The 17117-nt window shown below is 40.6% G+C and overlaps 2 protein-coding genes across 2 annotated transcripts in view; one reads left to right on the forward strand and one right to left on the reverse strand.

Annotated features, from left to right (window-relative positions):
• LOC146507177 (uncharacterized) overlaps positions 1-1469 on the reverse strand; it is a 3035-nt gene extending 1566 nt beyond the window's left edge. The window contains exons 1-2 of the mRNA XM_085180598.1: positions 810-1469; positions 1-758 (exon numbers count right to left, since the gene is read on the reverse strand). The exon at positions 1-758 is cut by the window's left edge and continues 1566 nt beyond it. Coding sequence (XP_085036724.1) covers positions 1-758; positions 810-1225 — 1174 coding nt within the window. The 5' untranslated portion in view covers positions 1226-1469. The remainder of the gene's footprint in view (positions 759-809) is intronic.
• Positions 1470-5590: 4121 nt separating this feature from the next.
• Positions 5591-17117, forward strand: part of LOC146507178 (putative voltage-dependent N-type calcium channel subunit alpha-1B) — a 285564-nt gene continuing 274037 nt past the window's right edge. Inside the window, 3 exon segments of the mRNA XM_085180590.1 lie at positions 5591-6542; positions 9570-9676; positions 12543-12682. Coding sequence (XP_085036716.1) covers positions 6284-6542; positions 9570-9676; positions 12543-12682 — 506 coding nt within the window. The 5' untranslated portion in view covers positions 5591-6283.

Raw genomic sequence — 17117 nt, forward strand, 5'->3', positions numbered from 1 at the left:
GATTGTTTGAGAATAAACAACACTCTTTATTGTTTGTAACATGGAAACATGTACATTCATACATTTTGTTGGAGGCACCTTTTCTGGGGCACAACAATGAAAAACAGCGGGAACATTCGATGTGGTCACCTGAACATTTAACACACCTGAACAGGGAGTTACCTGAGGCATTTTGTGTGCAGGGGTTTTGTGCTTGGGAGACAGTGTTAGGAAAGTGCAGTGCCTTCTGGGGCTGACAACCTGAACAGAACTTAAGCGGCACCTCTTCGGCGGCAACAGAGGGGTAAAAGCAGCGTCTCCCTGCTGCTGGACCCCTTCTCCTCTCGAAACCACAGCTAGGAGGGCTGTGGCTTCTTCCTCCTGGGCCTCGGGTCCCGCCGGGGGCCCAAGGGTGGACCTTTGCTCCAGGCCGACTGGCGTGGAGCTCGGGCCGGAGGATGTGCTCTCGCTGGCGGCTCACCCACTTGAGCAGTGGGCGCTGGTCTCTTGTGACGCTGTTAGCTCGCAGAGAAAGTCTGGGAACATGGGAAGGCAGTTTTTGGCCGTTGCGGGCTCCGGTGGGAGGAAAAAAATCGGCGAACCGCGACGGCTTCTGAGCTAGCGGAGGAGAGGGCCAGTCCACCTGCAGCTTCTCAGCAGCACGGCGAAACGGGGAGAAAAGAGAGGTGTCATTGTGGCCGATTGGCGCAGCAGCGGCAGCACATTGGGTCAACAATGAGCTCTCCTGCTCATCCTCCGACAAACCATGGATGTCCAGGCTGATGTCCAGCACGTCGTCGTCTTCCTGGGGAGCGCTGGCGGGCTTCAACCCAGGCTGAAGCCCGTCAGCGCTCCTGCATGGTTCCGGCTCGTCATCGGCTAACCCGTCAACATATTCCATGTAGTCAACCCAGCTAATTGCGGGGACATAGACCGGAAAATCCTCGTCTTCGGACTCGGACGAAGCCGGGGCTCCAGACTTGGAAAGGAGAGGGTCATGCCGTGCGACAGCCGAGCGTCCCAGCACTTTTTCCATAAACGTCATCCGTCTTTCCAGGGTCGAGCACCGGAGCTGGCGGCAAAACGCACAGGCTTCGGGCTCCGTCAATGCTCTCCTAGCGTGGACAATCCCCAGGCAGACAGGGCAGGCATCGTGCTGGTCGTTGTCGTGCAAAGAGAAACCGCATCCCTGAGGACAGGGGCGAACAGAAGATTTCTGCTTTGCTCGCTTCGGTTTGGAGTCCATTCCAAAACGCAAAGCGAAACGCTGCACAGGAAAAACTTGATATTAGCGCTCCGCAGGCAGCCTACACACCAACTGCGTGGTGGAGGCTAACACCAACAGGGGCAGTTAAGCTAAGTTCAAGTCGGCAGACAACGGAGCTAACTAGCAGCAGCTAGCTAGCTAGCCCAACTCAACAGAGGTGTTCTCAGCGAGGTGAAGAGCGTAAGAACTGAAGGATGATTGTGATGACAGCAGCAATATGTGCAGGTGGGGCCGTGCGCGTGTCATCACACGTCATCACACGTCACACCAAAGCACAATTTTTGGTAGAGCATGCAAGCGGGCTGTTGTTATTATCGTGTTTTTCGGAAAATAAGTTGCTCTTAAAATCCTTTGATTTTCTGAAAAAATCGACAGTGCCCCTTATAATTCTTATGTATAAATTCTGGTTGTGCTTACTGACCTCTAACCGATTTTATCTGGTACACGGTGCTCAGAAATCTGTAAAAAATGTTTTCGTACGACTTTGCTAAGGTACAAAGCTGCACCGCTTGGTCGACTGTCAGAGCATTACGGCTACCGTAGTCGGGAACCTCGCGGAGTGATACGTGCTGTGCTTCAACATAATATTATGGTATTGTGTGTGTATAATCTCTTTTTAAGTTTTGTGGATATTATACATGGTTATGCTCAGGATATGTCAGCCCATTTCCACTGGAAATGCCTTTTGGTTAAACTGCCAGCAAGGAATTTGCATTTTCACTGTTAATTTTTTATGTAGCTTTAATGCACATAAAAAAAATCTGCTTGTTTAAGTAAAAATACTTTTTTTTTTTTGCACTAATAAAGTTGCAGAGTTGTAAAGTATTTTGTCTCGCGTCAATTATATTGTCAGTTATATTGTTATCGCAAATTTTAAACTACATATCTTGATAAATATTTTTGCCCAAATTGCCCTGCCCTAGCTCCCTAGTGCCAGCAGCACTCATGCAGCCCCAAACAATGACATCCCACCACCATGCTTGACTGTAGGCAAGAAACACTTGTCTTTGTACTCCTCACCTGGTTGTCCTTAGTCTACTTGTCTTCAGCAAATTGTTTGCGAGCTTTTTTGTGCATTATCTTTAGGAGAGGCTTCCTTCTGGGATGACAGCATGGGATGCTGTGTGCGGGGTATAGTCTGAGCACTGACAGGCTGATCCTCCATGCCTTCAACCTCTGCAGCAATGCTGGCAGCACTCATGCATCTATTTTCAAAAGACAACCTTTGGATATGACGCTGAGCATGTGCAATCAACTTTTTTCGACCATGGCAAGGTTTGTTCTGAGTGGAACATGTCCTGTTAAACCGTTGTATGGCCTTGGCCACCGTGCTGCAGCTCAGTTTCAGCGTGCTGGGTATATTCTTTGCCATGATGTGCCATGTTAAACTTCTAGTGAACAGTATGAAAGTGTGAGAGCAATAACACCAAATTCAACACACCGGTTCCCCATTTGAACCTGAGACCTTGTAACACTAACGAGTCACATGACACCAGGGAGGGAAAATGGCTAATTGAGCACAATTTGGACATTTTCACTTAGGGGTGTACTCACTTACTTTTAGGCAATAATGGCTGTGTGTTGAGCAATGTTCCCTCTAATTTTTCATGTGTCTGAGTGAACACACAAACTTCCTGAGCGGACACTTGGACCACTGTGAGCAACAGCAGACGTGTGCACTGTGGTCACGCCGCCATTAAATTTATCCAAGGTACATGGTTTATTAAAATAATTAAATTATAGCATTTACATTTATGTTAGACTACTTTTAATTAACTGCTTTAGCCCACTTACAATGAAAATTAAAACAAATCTTGTTCATGACCTGCGTAGTATGTTAACACTATTGGAAGTAAAAATAACTTGAACTCCAATTTTGAAAACACAACTTTCTTTTTTTTTCTTTTTTCTTTTGTTATAAAGCTCTGACCTGTATTATGAGTATGAGTCTGTGGTCTGGGAGAGAATCCTGTAACTCTCTGTCTGCTAAATACAGTAAATAATACATATATGTGTAAAAAGTATGTACGAGCTGTGAAAACTGTTTCTGATAGAATGAAGAATAGACTGATATGGGTGAGAAAATCATACCATGCCATAACTGCTTTAAGTCATACAGAATAGATATCAGAGCCTTAAACAGGCTGACTTCTGCTAAATTGGACAAACTGGGCAGAAAGTCTACAAACACATAAAATCCTTATAGAATATGATGTAACACTATAGATCAACTTACCTCCGAATATATAAACAATTACAGCAATATAATGCAACAAACACAGCAGTACTACTAATCCAAAATACTCAAAGCTTCATAGAACTGAAACAAACATTTATTTTTAGGTCCATTCTGCTGCTGATACATACTTTAGGTTTCTGGACATTAAACTTGTTGCTGCCTTTCATAGTGTGTAACTTGAAGGCCCTGAGTACTTTCTCCCACACTGAAAACACTGGAATGATAAAATTATTTGAACATTACCTAATAATACAGATTCAGGACAGACAGTTAGTGATTTTAAACTTTTCTAGCAGTCCTTCACAAACAGGGAACACTGTCTATTCTCTCCATCTGTCAGCTGCTGCTGGCTCTTCCTCCTCCTCTTCCTCACACACTGCTGAGTTTGTCCTGGTGGATCATCAGGGGTGCAAAGCCTCACAGATGATGTGCAGCAGTGGGTCGCTCAGTCTGTACTCACTCTGGACACTTGCAGTTGTCACACATGGAAATCAAATGTGTGATAAGCTGCAGGATTCAAACACAAGTGTAACTTATAAATACGTGTTCATACTTTTATTCCACAATCAGAGAGAAAGAAAAAGACAGAGAGTGCAGGACAGACAGACAGACAGGTGACAGTCTCAGGTGTATACACTGCTACAAAACAGCACCAGAGAAGGAGGATTTAGTGTTTGTGTTATTACGAGTGCTAAACAAGAAGAGTTCCCAGATGGTACAGTGGACACATGTGTGACTCCTATGATTAAAGCATCTTTCTTTCAGCTTAACGAGTGAACCGTCAGCTTGTTCAAACACACGTTAAAGTCCGTTTGGCTCGACACCACCGAACAGAGGCAGCAATATAACATAGCTAACATTAACAGTGCAGTGAATCCTGCTTGTGCCATGATATTCAGGACTGCAAACCGAGCAGCATCACTGACTTTCAGCTTGTTGTGTTTGTGGATATATGACTGACTTTAATTATCCACAAAATCATCACATCTCTGTAAGATTAAGGTCGACTATTGTATTATTATATTTTAAAGGCTTTAAAAGCAAGTAAAAGCTGAACGTACAAACATTGCTAATGGCAAATAAGTTTGCCAACATGTGGCCAACAGTAATGTTTTAATGTTCCTCATTATTAAACATTTGCACATAAATAAGTGACATAATATTCAGTACTTACTTTTGGCAGTTCACTCTTCGGCCGCTCCGCTTCTGCGGCAAAATTATCCACACCGACTGCCGCGCTATGAATTGTGGGATATGTTGAGCCATGAAGTCTACACTGCCACAGCCTTAAAATTCAGGGAAATGATGGACGCATTTGGGGGCCGCATTTCGAGCAGCCTTTGAATTGGGACAGCCTTCGGCGCGCCACTGTGACGTAATTGGCCTTAAAATGCAGCCTTTAAGGCTGCAGACCCTGAATTGGGATACAGCCATACAGTGTTATACAAGCTGTACACTGACTACTTTTCATTGTATCAAAGTGTCATATCTTCAGTGTTATCCCATGAAAAGATAAAATAAAATATTTACAAAAATGTGAGCGGTGTTTATAGTATCTCACTTTTGTCAGATACTATAACACCCCTCACTATATGGGAGATGTTTTAGTCTGAGGCGTTTCTGGTGAAATTTAAACAGTAAACAGAAGATGCACTGACAACATTTGGAATAACTGTATTATCAGTGTATGAATGTGTGTGTGAATGGGTGGATGACTGAATGTGTAAAGGGCTTTGGGGTCCTTGGGGACTAAGTAAAGCGCTATACAAATACACGCCATTTACCATTTTTTTAAATGAAATTTTGAGTTTACTTTGGAAATATTGACCGGAAATCGTTTCGTCCTATTTACTGTTTGATTTTCGAAGGGAATTGAACCGACATAATTTAGTTTATATCGCAGTTACATCAGTTTTCGCTGGGTTAGTTGCAATATTTTCAAAAACCGAAATCAGATCTGTCCACAAACAAGCTCTGATTTTGCCGGAAGTCACTTTCATTCCGTGTAACTTGACCCGTGGCTCGTTCTCCTCCCTGTTGCTATGGTAACAGGGCTCGCCCAGGTGGAGCCACTGGCTGGCGTCTTGTCGGTCACGTGGGGTCTGAGGAACAGTAGAGAAAGTGGTATCTACATTCCCATTAACCGCAAATTCATGGAAACAAGCAGCTGCACTGTGATTTCTCCTCGACGAACGATCAGATGAAATTACATCAGTTTTTTCTTCCGTGGGGCAAAGTGCTTTAACGAAGACTGCTTTTAAGTCACAGCGGTCAGCAGTGATTAAGAAAAGAAATGCGGCTGTTTACAGACATTATTTGGTGGAAAACAGGTTTACTCACTGTGACATTTCGCGTTTTTCCCTCTGCTGTATTCTCTTGTCTTGAGGTGGCTGTCTTTTAGACACGGTGTTCCGTTGTCTCTGCATCCTCTAGCATGAACTTGTAGCGTTGACGCCAGTATAAAAGCTACCTGCGAGGACGTGGGCAGTCCGCCATGAAAATGATGCATCATGGAATGTGAGCGTCTAAACTTTAAGCAACAATTCCACGCCGCGGAGAGTAAAAACATGGAGGTGAGGCAATAACCGACTGAGGCTGATGAAAAAGAGCCTCCCTCAGCTCGTTTTTTTTTTTTTTTTTTTTTTTTGATGAATGTTTGACTCTGCTGGTCGTGGCCGACCCACGCACCCAAAGGACCTGCAGGGGGACGGGACGTCAGTGTGTGTGGTGATGCTTTTTCTCTATTTTTTTTCTGGTGTCAGTTTTGGTTTCTCCAACAAGGTCTGCGCTATTCCGCAATGGCTCGATTTGAAGACGAACTGTCCAGCCGCTATGGAGGCGGCTGTCCCGCGGCCCCTGCCAGGGGGGGCAGCCGGCAGCCGGGGCCTCCGGGTGGCCAGAGGATGTACAAGCAGACGATGGCCCAGAGAGCCAGGACCATGGCCATTTACAACCCAATTCCAGTCAAACAGAACTGCCTCACCGTCAACCGCTCTTTGTTCATCTTCAGCGAAGATAATGTAATACGGAAATATGCCAAAAAGATCACCGAATGGCCATATCCTTACAACCCAGTAAACCCCCAGATAAGCCGCTCTGTCCTGTATAAAACCCGCATGCCTGACGCCGAACTCCCAGGAAATTTTAAGGGGCCTTATTTAGAGGCAGAAGAAGCCGGCATCCAGAATACTGTTTATTAATTAGTATAAATATATATTAAGAAAGCAACAATAGGTTCAGCTAAAATGTAAAACTTGCACAGCTGGCTCTATGGTTGTTTCCAGTGTTGGTCACAAGTCCCATGCTGCTAAATGCTGTAGTTATGAGGTTTTTTTTTATATTTTTTATAATATAGCACATCTAGGTAAGAGCTGAAGTTTATGTGTGATGACATGACTATATGGGCTTGCTCGGTAGATCCTTTTCTTGTCTTCTGGTGAATGCTGTGCTCTGCAGATGGTGCTGTCCAGGGTACTGAACTTCAGCAATCTGCAGGCTTTCCTCAGCAGTGAGGCGGTGGCACTCTGCATGGGTGTGACACAAAACAAACAAGCGCTGAAATGCAGCAGGTTTCAGGTTATAAAGCAGCTCATGTCTGTTTGGTAAATGTTGTACACAGTGAGTGAATGCCACCTGCTGAGCTTTGTATGCTGACCAAAATCATTTCTTACTGGTGTGCATTTTGATTTTTTCTGAGGAAAAGTCCCTGGAAAGACACCTGTATATGTGCATGAGTGTTCATGCAATTAACTCACATTTAGTTGTGGAAAAGTAATCATTGCGTAAGTCACCGGTTGGTTAACCTCTGGCATGATAAAAGTTTTCTTTTATCATTTTTAATGTCACAGTGCATTAGTGAGCCATTTATCCTGGTGCGCTGCAGGAGGATTTACTGTGGTTCAAAGCAGTTGGAGGCCTGGTGGCTAGAATCCATTGGTCTCCTCCCTCTCCTGAGGATCCTCTCCTACTGGCAGATCTGTATCATCCCTGAGGGGTACACTAATAACACGACGGCAGTGCAATGTAGGGAGCGAGATACCCAAATGAGCGGTACAAATCTGCAATTAATTTCTTTTAAAAAGCAGACGTTTAATTAAACACTGAAGAACTGCTGCATATCACCAGATATGCATCACCAAGCTCCCACCACACTGGAGACTTAGAATGGTGATCACTTTGGGTTGTCTTGCTTTTGTAAAAATCAGGGAGTGTATTAGAAGATAGATATAGCTCTCTAGTAAGCTCTTTAGTAAAATAGTACGACTATATTGAAGGGGCACGTCGTGAAAATATTTAGTTTACTGTACTGTATTTTTCTGTGGGTGTAGATGGAAAAAGTAACCATCTATACACACAATTATAATCAGGAGTTGTCATCCTTGATTTTTAGTGTACAAATTTGACTGGAAGTGTTTGTTATAAGTGACCAAGTTGAGGTCTGCAGATCATGAAAAGGGTTTCCTCAACTCGTGTAAGAACAAAGCTGGAAAGATTAGTTTTGTAATGTAAAAGGTTACATTATTAAATTGTAATAAGTAATGCAATTAAATTTAAATGAAAGGAGTACAACTTATTTCAGTTAGTTTGGTACAGGAATTGCAATGCTAGGTGCTAGGTGTTTGGCAGATGGGAGGTAGTGCATATTCAAACTATAAAAAACCCCACACAGTTCAAAAGAATGCTCTAAAAATATGACAAAAATGGCATTTATGACAAACAACGTAACAAAGGTTATATTTCAAATGTAATTCACATACACTGCAAGCTTTTTATCAATATCGCATTTTTACTCTGTAGTTTTTAAAACAATTTTTCCCAGTATCTGACTACAGTTACATTTATTTTCTGAGTTCATTATAGAACTCTGTTGTATTAGAACTGTTATATATAATGGAATAAAATTTTCCATTACTGTTTCATTGACTTTGTTTGCAGTACAAATGTAAACATGAGAAGACCAGATATCAAAATTTGAGCCCATAATACCAAATGACTGAACCCAGTCTAGATACAGGGATGCAATCCTGCCCTTTATTCTTCTGATTATACTTACATTATTTGTGTAATTTTATTATGGAGTGCTTCCTGCATAAAGGAGTTTCTGTGCTTCCTCTTCTCCCTAAAGCAGCGTTAGCTTCCCATTTCCAATATTGTTATAGCAGCAGCAAGAAGGAAAGGGAACATTTACAAGATGGTAGTGCTGCCAAAAACACAGTAAGCTGAGCTGGAGTTGGGAGACTTAAGTAAGTTAAGATTTTCAATGGAAGTAGATATACTGGATGTTGAAGATGAAGCTGCTAGGCAGCAGGGAAAGAGAGAGACCACAGAGTAGCACAGGAGGATGCTAGTTGTTGGAAGAGATGGAGGCAGATGATCTGCTGTGGCAATATTACCAGTTAACATAAAAGGATAGCTTTGGTTGACCTATGAAGTGATAGCAAAAATGCCGGTGTGTCAGCATTGCTCTGCCCAGATGATTGAAACTGAGCTAGGAACTGAACTTGGAACTTTAAAAAAGTGTTGTGTTAGGAAATAATAAACAAACAAAACACACTGAATGCTATACTGAGTCAGTCCTTGAATATATTTCTGCCACAAACTCACTCATCATCTACCCAGTTCTCGTCATTCTTACTATAAAACCCTGATGGATAGGGACATTAGTTCATGAACTATTTCTTCTTCCTTAATACATCATTTCCAAGTTGACACTTAGTAGCTGTTTTACCTGCTCTGTTGTCTAACCTTCCATTGATTTCTCTTGGTATGACAGAAAGATGATGACAAGCAGGCTAAAAGCTTTATCACTGATGGATGAGGTAGCCACCAAAAATAATAACTGCTATGAAATTTAATTGTAGCTTCAAGTGCATGCACTCTGTTTCTTTGAATTTTCTCCAGTATTCCTCTCCAATCATTTCAACAGAAAGAGATGTCTGGTGCCAGTGCCAAAACGTTCTATTCATGCATAATGCTGTTACCTACCAATGTAAAGGGGGGAATGGCTTTGTGTCAACCTTCGTCAGGTTCCTATGTCTTGATTTAATGTTTGCTAGTTTTAACAAGACGTCCTTAACACTGTCACTCCATTTGAGTACATGATCTTGGCTACTATTATAGCAAACTGCATTGTGCTGGCCTTGGAACAACACCTACCGGCCTCAGACAAAACCCCAATGTCAGAGCGTTTGGTAAGTAAAAAGCTGGTTTATTCTTTTATTGTGTTACACAATAGAAACAGCAGTTTGTAAATGCAAACACTGTGAGGATTAGCATTGTTATTTTTAACAGATGTCTTTCTTTTGTCTGGAATTCATGCATGCATGTCTCTCTGTAAGTAAATAGTTTCTATTCTGCAAACTCTCTGCTTCGAAAAAGTTTCTGATTTCATTCTTTCCTCTTTTACCTAACCGTGTGCTCATGGGTTTGACCATTTCAAGTAGTATCAAGTATCTAAACTGAAAAGATGTGAAGATACCAGTTTTCCCCTCAGCATGGGTCCTTCCTCCTGAGCGCTGCAGGTTGTGTAGATCCATGCAGAGCTGCCTTTGATCCCCACTGTGTCATTACCACAGGCTACCCCTGCTCCATCTTCCTCCCACCGAACTCTCTTGTCAAGTCTTTCTATTAAAGAGGGAAATAGTGGGAGTTACAATGGCAGGGCTGCTTTAGAAATTAAATACCACATACCATAGATTTCATAAAATGTCTGTGTTTGCCCAGCAAAGTTATGGAGTTGTGACAAGGGCTACAATTTAAGATTATTGCTTTGGGATTGTGTAGTTTCAAAAAAAGGAATAAAAATTAAAAAGCCAAACTGAAAGCTCCCTGCTGTGATGGCCCATTGTGAATAAGGAAGCGGTTGAAAGTAGGTATCAATAGGGCTGTTCGATATAACGATATATATCGGAGGACAATATATAAACGTCTATCGTTTCGTTTTACGCTATCGTTTGTTTCGTGGTGTCACAAAATAAGCTCTTTACGGCAATATTTTTTCATCGTTTTGATGGTCACTGTAGTGGCTATATTAATTTCTTAAAGTTCTCTCTTTCTCTTATATAACCACACAACGAACGGACAAGCGCCTGTTTTTATGTGTTGTCGTTAGCAACAACGACAGTAAAACCATCGCGTGTCCTCTTGTTTATGTTCCACATAAACCTTTCACAATAAAGCTCAAGATCCTGTTGAGACTTTTCAAAATAAACTGAATCATGTGAAAGAGCAGATTATTTACGGATGAGAAGTAAAAAAGAGCCATCGGGTGCTAAAAAATAAACCTTAGACTCAAACGTTAGAACAGGCACGCCGTGTAATAAATACTCACAAAGAAAACGGCGGCCATTACAACTTATGTCTAAAATTGTATAGTTTCATCCATCGGTTAAAACACTCGACTCCAGCTACACGACGCCCAGCTGGAAACACTTCCCGCAAGTCGAGCTGCCCGAGATTCACAGAATTTACAGAAAATGTTACATTTTTGTGATTTATATCATTATCGGGACGATAGAATTGTTATATCGGGATATGAGATTTTGGTCATATCGCACAGCCCTAGGTATCCATACAGAAGGGGGAATAATTATTTGATCCCCTGCTGAATTGGTAAGTTTGCACACTTACAAAGAAATGAACAGTCTCTAATTTTATGGTAGTTTTATTTGAATAAAGAGACAAAATATCAGCTAGAAATAAAAAATAAAAAAAACACTAAAGAAAAAATTAGTATTTGATCCCCTACAATCCAGCCTTAATTCTGGCTCCCACAGATTCGCCGTGTGGTCATGTGTGCTCACACAGATTGCAATCAGTTAGTCAATTAAATACACTTGGTCTGTCAAAGGACATCAGGGATAATATTTTAGACCTGCGGAAGGCAAAAACGGGCTACAAGACCATCAGCGAGGAGCTTAGGGAGAAGGTAACTACTGGTGGTGTGATATTCTGTTGCTCTCTAATAAAATTAAACGATCATAAAACTAAAAAACAAATCTATTATAAGAATTAGAGACTGTTCGTTTTTTTCCAAGTGAGCAAACTTACAAATTCAGCACAAGATCAAATAATTATTTCCACTACTGTGTAGTCTTTTATATGATTTTTATAATCTTATACTCTGTTAATTGTTGATTTGGTTATTTGAAAAAAAAAAAAAAAGGTTTGTTATTCTATTTCACTGCAAGGGAAGTAGTAGAATTCACCTGTTTGAGGTAACAAAGATATTAGTTGCACCTTTATCAACATGTAATTAACCAAAATGGTGCCTTCAATGAGGTTTCAAGGCATTTGATAAAAGCAGATATAGATCACTTTTCTGGTGATCACACTACTATTTGATGTTGCCATCCAAGTCAGTGCACCCTTTATGCTGATGGATGAACAGGCTGTAGCGTGAATGTAGCGTGCCTGTAATGTTACTATGTTACTCTCAGTCTCTCTGTACAAAAAGTTTCATTTTTAAGAGGAAGTTAAAATACTGCTCGAAAACGAGCAGGAGGACATCTACATGTGTAATTGCATTGCAATGGGCAAAATTGGATTAGGGTTATATTATATGTCGGAGTATTCTGAGGTGTGAAGTTGATAACAGATCGCTTAACCGTAACCAATTATTGATTAATGATTACCTTTATGATACCTTTTGGAGTGTGTTTTTTGAATAGATTGAATAGATGCCTTGACCTAAGTTTGAGTACTTTTTTAAAACCTCTTCTCACTTTAAACTCTATTAAGTTAATGGAATGATGAAGCCAAATTAATTATACTGAATCAGCCTACCAGCACTATTGTGTTATTCCTTTTACTGGGGGACACCTCTAGTTTTCTATATCGTTTCCAGAACTCACAGATTCACAGGGAAAAAAGGTTTCGATTTTTCGTAGTTCTTTTGGTGGGTTAAAGCATCTGTAGAGCTTGCTTTGTAGAGGATCACGGACACTTAATGATCTAGATCCTTCTTTTCATTGTGTATTATTTCACATTATCTGTCTCAATCTTTATAAATTTATGTCTGCAGTTTCAGAAATCCTTTGCTCTTCTTTCCTCTTACAGGATGACACAGAGCCCTACTTTATTGGAATATTTTGCTTTGAGGCTGGCATCAAGATCATTGCCCTGGGCTTTGCGTTCCACAAAGGCTCCTACCTGCGTAATGGCTGGAATGTAATGGACTTTGTGGTGGTCCTAACAGGGTGAGTAGCACCGGCCTAATGGCTTATGTAGCTGCTAACTGACAGAGCCGATGGGCAACAGCGATTAATGAGAGGCGGGAGAGAGCTTTGTTGTGTATGTGTGTGTGTTGCATTTCTAATGATCAGTAGAGCTGAGCCATTCCAGATGGTAGGGTGTTTTCTTCCTGTCTGAATAATCAGTGTCTCAGTAAGGGGAATTGTCTGCAGTAGATGTGCAAAACAGAAGGAAATCAGAGAACACAGCACAGAAAGGACTATAATACAAATCCAGTAAAAGCTTCTTTCTTTCTGTTTTTCATCTTTAAAATCATGAAAAACAAACGCATTTTTGAGTAATAGAAAGTTTTGTTTTTTTCAGGGGATTGTGTTGAGTTTAAGGCCATGGCTAGTTCCTTCTGACCACTTTGATGAAAGCACTTAGTTGTGGTTTTAAGAAATTTAGAATAGATGGTACAAACCTTTTTGGAAGTCTGTCTCAAACATGCATCAGTTTCTGTCATGTTTGTGTTGAAAAATTTGGCCAAGTTAACAAAGGATATATCTACACTGTAGATATTTCCCAAAAAAATGTAAGCAGAAACACAAGTAATGTTAACTTTTTCATAGAGTCAAACTGTAAGAGTTTAGTTTACTTTGTTAACGTTGTATTTATTCTTGTGATTTTGAATGCTAGAAGCCTATTAAACTTCTATACTGCTATACAGTTTAGAACTCTTAAAGATGTCGAAGAAGCAAGCTCCTTTAAGCAATTACTTTGGTGTTCCTCCACCTCGAAAGAAATTTCAGAAGTCCGAACCGCAAAAGAAGCGCGTATTCTCGGAAAAGTGGTTGCAGGAACAAATGATGAACGCACAGAGATGTATTGCAGAATATGCCGTGAAAATCCCACTCTAGCGGACAACTTCTTATCTGGTGCGCGTTTTTTATTTTGACAGCACATGCGCACCTGCGGACCACTTATGTGCACCCCTGGTTATAGAGGCATGTGACAGGTAGCATTGTATGACATCAGCAAGTTGTGGTGCCTATGTTCAATTTCTAAAACTTCTGGTGTTTTTTGTTTGCCATGTATGAAGAATCTATTTCGTCGTCACCAGTTTTTAGTTAATCTAATTTTTATTATTTATTTTCTGAGTTAATATTTATTTGATTAGTCAGCATATTAAAATGATATATTTTAGTCTTCAGATAGCTTATTTCATCTAACAAATATTTAAAATGCAGAAACTCAGGAAATGAACGTTATTATTTGTTTATAGGTAAAACGGCCTATCACTGGGCTGACGTCTTCTAAAAGTATTGCACTGAAACCAGATGTTACAGGCCATTATCATCTGACACACTACTCGTTTCTGTATCTGAAGGGAAAAAACAATTGTCTGATGAACTGGAATATCTGATTTTAAGTCGCCAGCTATTAGTATCAGTTTTAAAACTCCTATGAATCGGGTTCTACCCTTGATGTTTATTTGTACCTTATGAAGGTCAGTCTGGAACTTCAGGTAAAAAATTTCTAGCCCCTTTAAAAGTGATGCAATGCTTTTGCATCACTTTTAATTGCTGTTGAAGTGTGGTAACGGTGAAAAGGGAGAGGCTGTATTGTGGGGGGTTGATGCTGGAAGGGCAGGGATCAGGAGACTGTTGTTATGCTGCTGAAAGTCCCTGAACACGTGCTAGCCCCACTGGGGGACAGGCCAGCCTCTTTTACGTAATGATACAGAGATTTATTTGCGGCGTCTTGGGCTGTGAGGAGCCTCGTTGCAACAAACAGAGCCTCTGCCAATTCCCAAACCTCTCATCAACACCTTAACCTCTTGCTGGATATCACTAGGAGTCAGTGAGACTTTTGTTCCTGTTAGCTGGAAACAAGGAAATATAATAAATGTCTGGTTTGCTAATATGTGCCTGAGATCTGCTTGTTTGCATGTTGCATCTTTATTGTAGAACCAAAACTTTTTGTGTTCCGCATAAATACTAAATATAAATATGTTAAAACTAGCAAATATAAGGATTCTTTATATAATCAGTCAGTTCTAACGATCCCACGTGAGCATCTCAAACTCTGTCAATTTTCTTGTTCCATAGCTTTAGTGTATCTAATGAAGCTATAAAAAACTTTATACTATAAAAATTGTCAAGTTACAGGCCTTCGAAGTACATGCAGAGAATTTTGCACTTGTTCATCCTTTTTGAGCCTTCCTAACATAGAAAGAGCTGTACTGGGAGCCCAATCCAGTCAAAAATATTTTCTTGATAAGGATGGAGGATGGGTTACACTGCCTTACATATAAATCTAGTTATCTTCTGATGATGGCCTTTTTTCAAGCTATAGGCAAGTGATGGAATACTGTGGAATTAAAAATAGGCTTAGCATGTGCATTACACAATAAACAATTTCTATTATATACTTATGAATAATAGAAACATTCTAACATATGCAAAATGTATGCAAGGAACATTTCTCCTAGTAAAATGCTTTATTTGCATAAGTACCCACAAGTGGTATATGTGCATGTACGGTATGAAGCATAAATCGTGTGTTGAGTGTTGAGGTTATTGACAGGTTGTTAGAGCCTTTATGCAGCCAGAGCATTTGTAAGACAGACAGAGAGAGAGAGAGAAAGAGAGAGAGAGAGAGAGTGTCTGTGTGTGTGTGGCTGGGTGTGGATGCAGCTCAAGCAGGCCTGATTAAATTGGGGCTGAACAGGCTGGCATGTCAGCCATAATTGAAGGGTTGGGTGGTGGATAGAGGCCATTACAGCCGTGGTCTGATCATTTTATCAGGGCCGTGCTACACTGATGGGTTGAGCCATGTTTTCTGGGCAGATATCAGATCACTCGTGCAGAGTGCATGCAGCTGAACACACACATGCAGGTAGTGCACTTAAGCATGCTTGTACACACATGCTGGACAATCATTTCTCAGTGATGATGTCCATTTCCTGCAGGATGTGCTGTGTGAAAACCCATAGCAACCATGTATTAGCAGTGACTCATTGATTATCAGCATTCACCTCATCTGAGCAGTCATCTTAGCAGGTTGTTTGTAACTTGAGTATAACATGACCTTTCATGGTTCACTCTGTTGTGCTTTCACAGGTTGCAAATGCCACATCCTCTCTTCCCTGTAACATGAAAGATTACATAGAACACTTGGATAATAAGGAATTATAATATTATATCGTAGAAGTAACAAATACATTAACTACGGATTTATGTAATTTTGGCAGTATTGCACTGACAGAGGGGAAAAAATTGAATTTTTATAATATCGGTTGTAAAACTCTCCTATGCTGTAAACCAAGAAATTGTAAACTGAGGATTCTACTAGAATAGCAAGGACTAATATAGAGGCTGATATAAAACACCTTAGAGTGTAAACTTATTGTGTAATGTACTGCCAGGAGATCTGTGGTTTGCCTTTGTTAGTAACACAGTGACAAGGATGCCAGTGTTGTGGCTCTGCTTTTTCTGCTCTCAAATGGTATCGGTGAATCCAGTTAACATGCAAGCTGTGTGACTGCAGGTCACTCATAGCACACTGAATTTACTGCAAATACTGTCCAGTATTTTACCAAACTGCTATTGATAAAATGAACAAAGTCAAGGCAGTCAACAGAAGGAGAGCTTCCAGGGAAAAATAGTGACAGCCACGATCCTTTTCTGGCTCTAGTTGATCTAAGTGGTGTCTCTGGCTTTTTTTCTGACTTGCATTTTGCCACTGCAGATGTTTGTCACTGCATTTGCTGTCAAACTTCACAAATTGGTTGAAACAACACAATATTGCCTCCACCCAATTTTCAATGAAAAACATCAGCACAAATAACGAAAAGGAGCTAGGAGCTTTGTTTTTATTCAAGTCAAATAATTTTTTTTTAATTTCACAACAACTGTCGTCTCAAAGCATTTTATATTGTGGGTTACAGATGCTACAATATTAGATAAACAACAAGAAAACTCCCCTTTAACAGGTAAAAAACCTCCAACTGAACCAGGGTGGGCAACCATCTCACTGATTGTAAGCAATCAGTTCATCTGGGTAGTCATCTCAGCAGACTGTTTCGTTCATTCAAGTTCATTTCAATTTATCCATGTCAAACTTTAGTGCTATGGTATTTTGTTGTGAACCATTATGTAAAGTTATCATTTTATTATTAAGAAATTATTTTATTACAACTTGGGCGTTGTCTATTGTAATCTTCCACAATAACTTGGAGAGGATCTAATGTGTTGAAAGTAAACATTGCTTACATATTAAATCCTCAGCATGTTTTTTAATCAAGACATCATCTTTAATTGCACTGACTACTCAGAAAGAGGATACTTAAAATCCTGATGACAACTGGGGTATTCCAGTACTGAAATGTATCATGGTAGAATTTTACTGCCTACCTACTGGTAGAGAAGTATTTTTGAGCTGAAGAAAATGTTGTAA

This window comes from Neolamprologus multifasciatus, chromosome 12, assembly GCF_963576455.1.
Source record: "Neolamprologus multifasciatus chromosome 12, fNeoMul1.2, whole genome shotgun sequence".
Taxonomy (NCBI): domain Eukaryota; kingdom Metazoa; phylum Chordata; class Actinopteri; order Cichliformes; family Cichlidae; genus Neolamprologus; species Neolamprologus multifasciatus.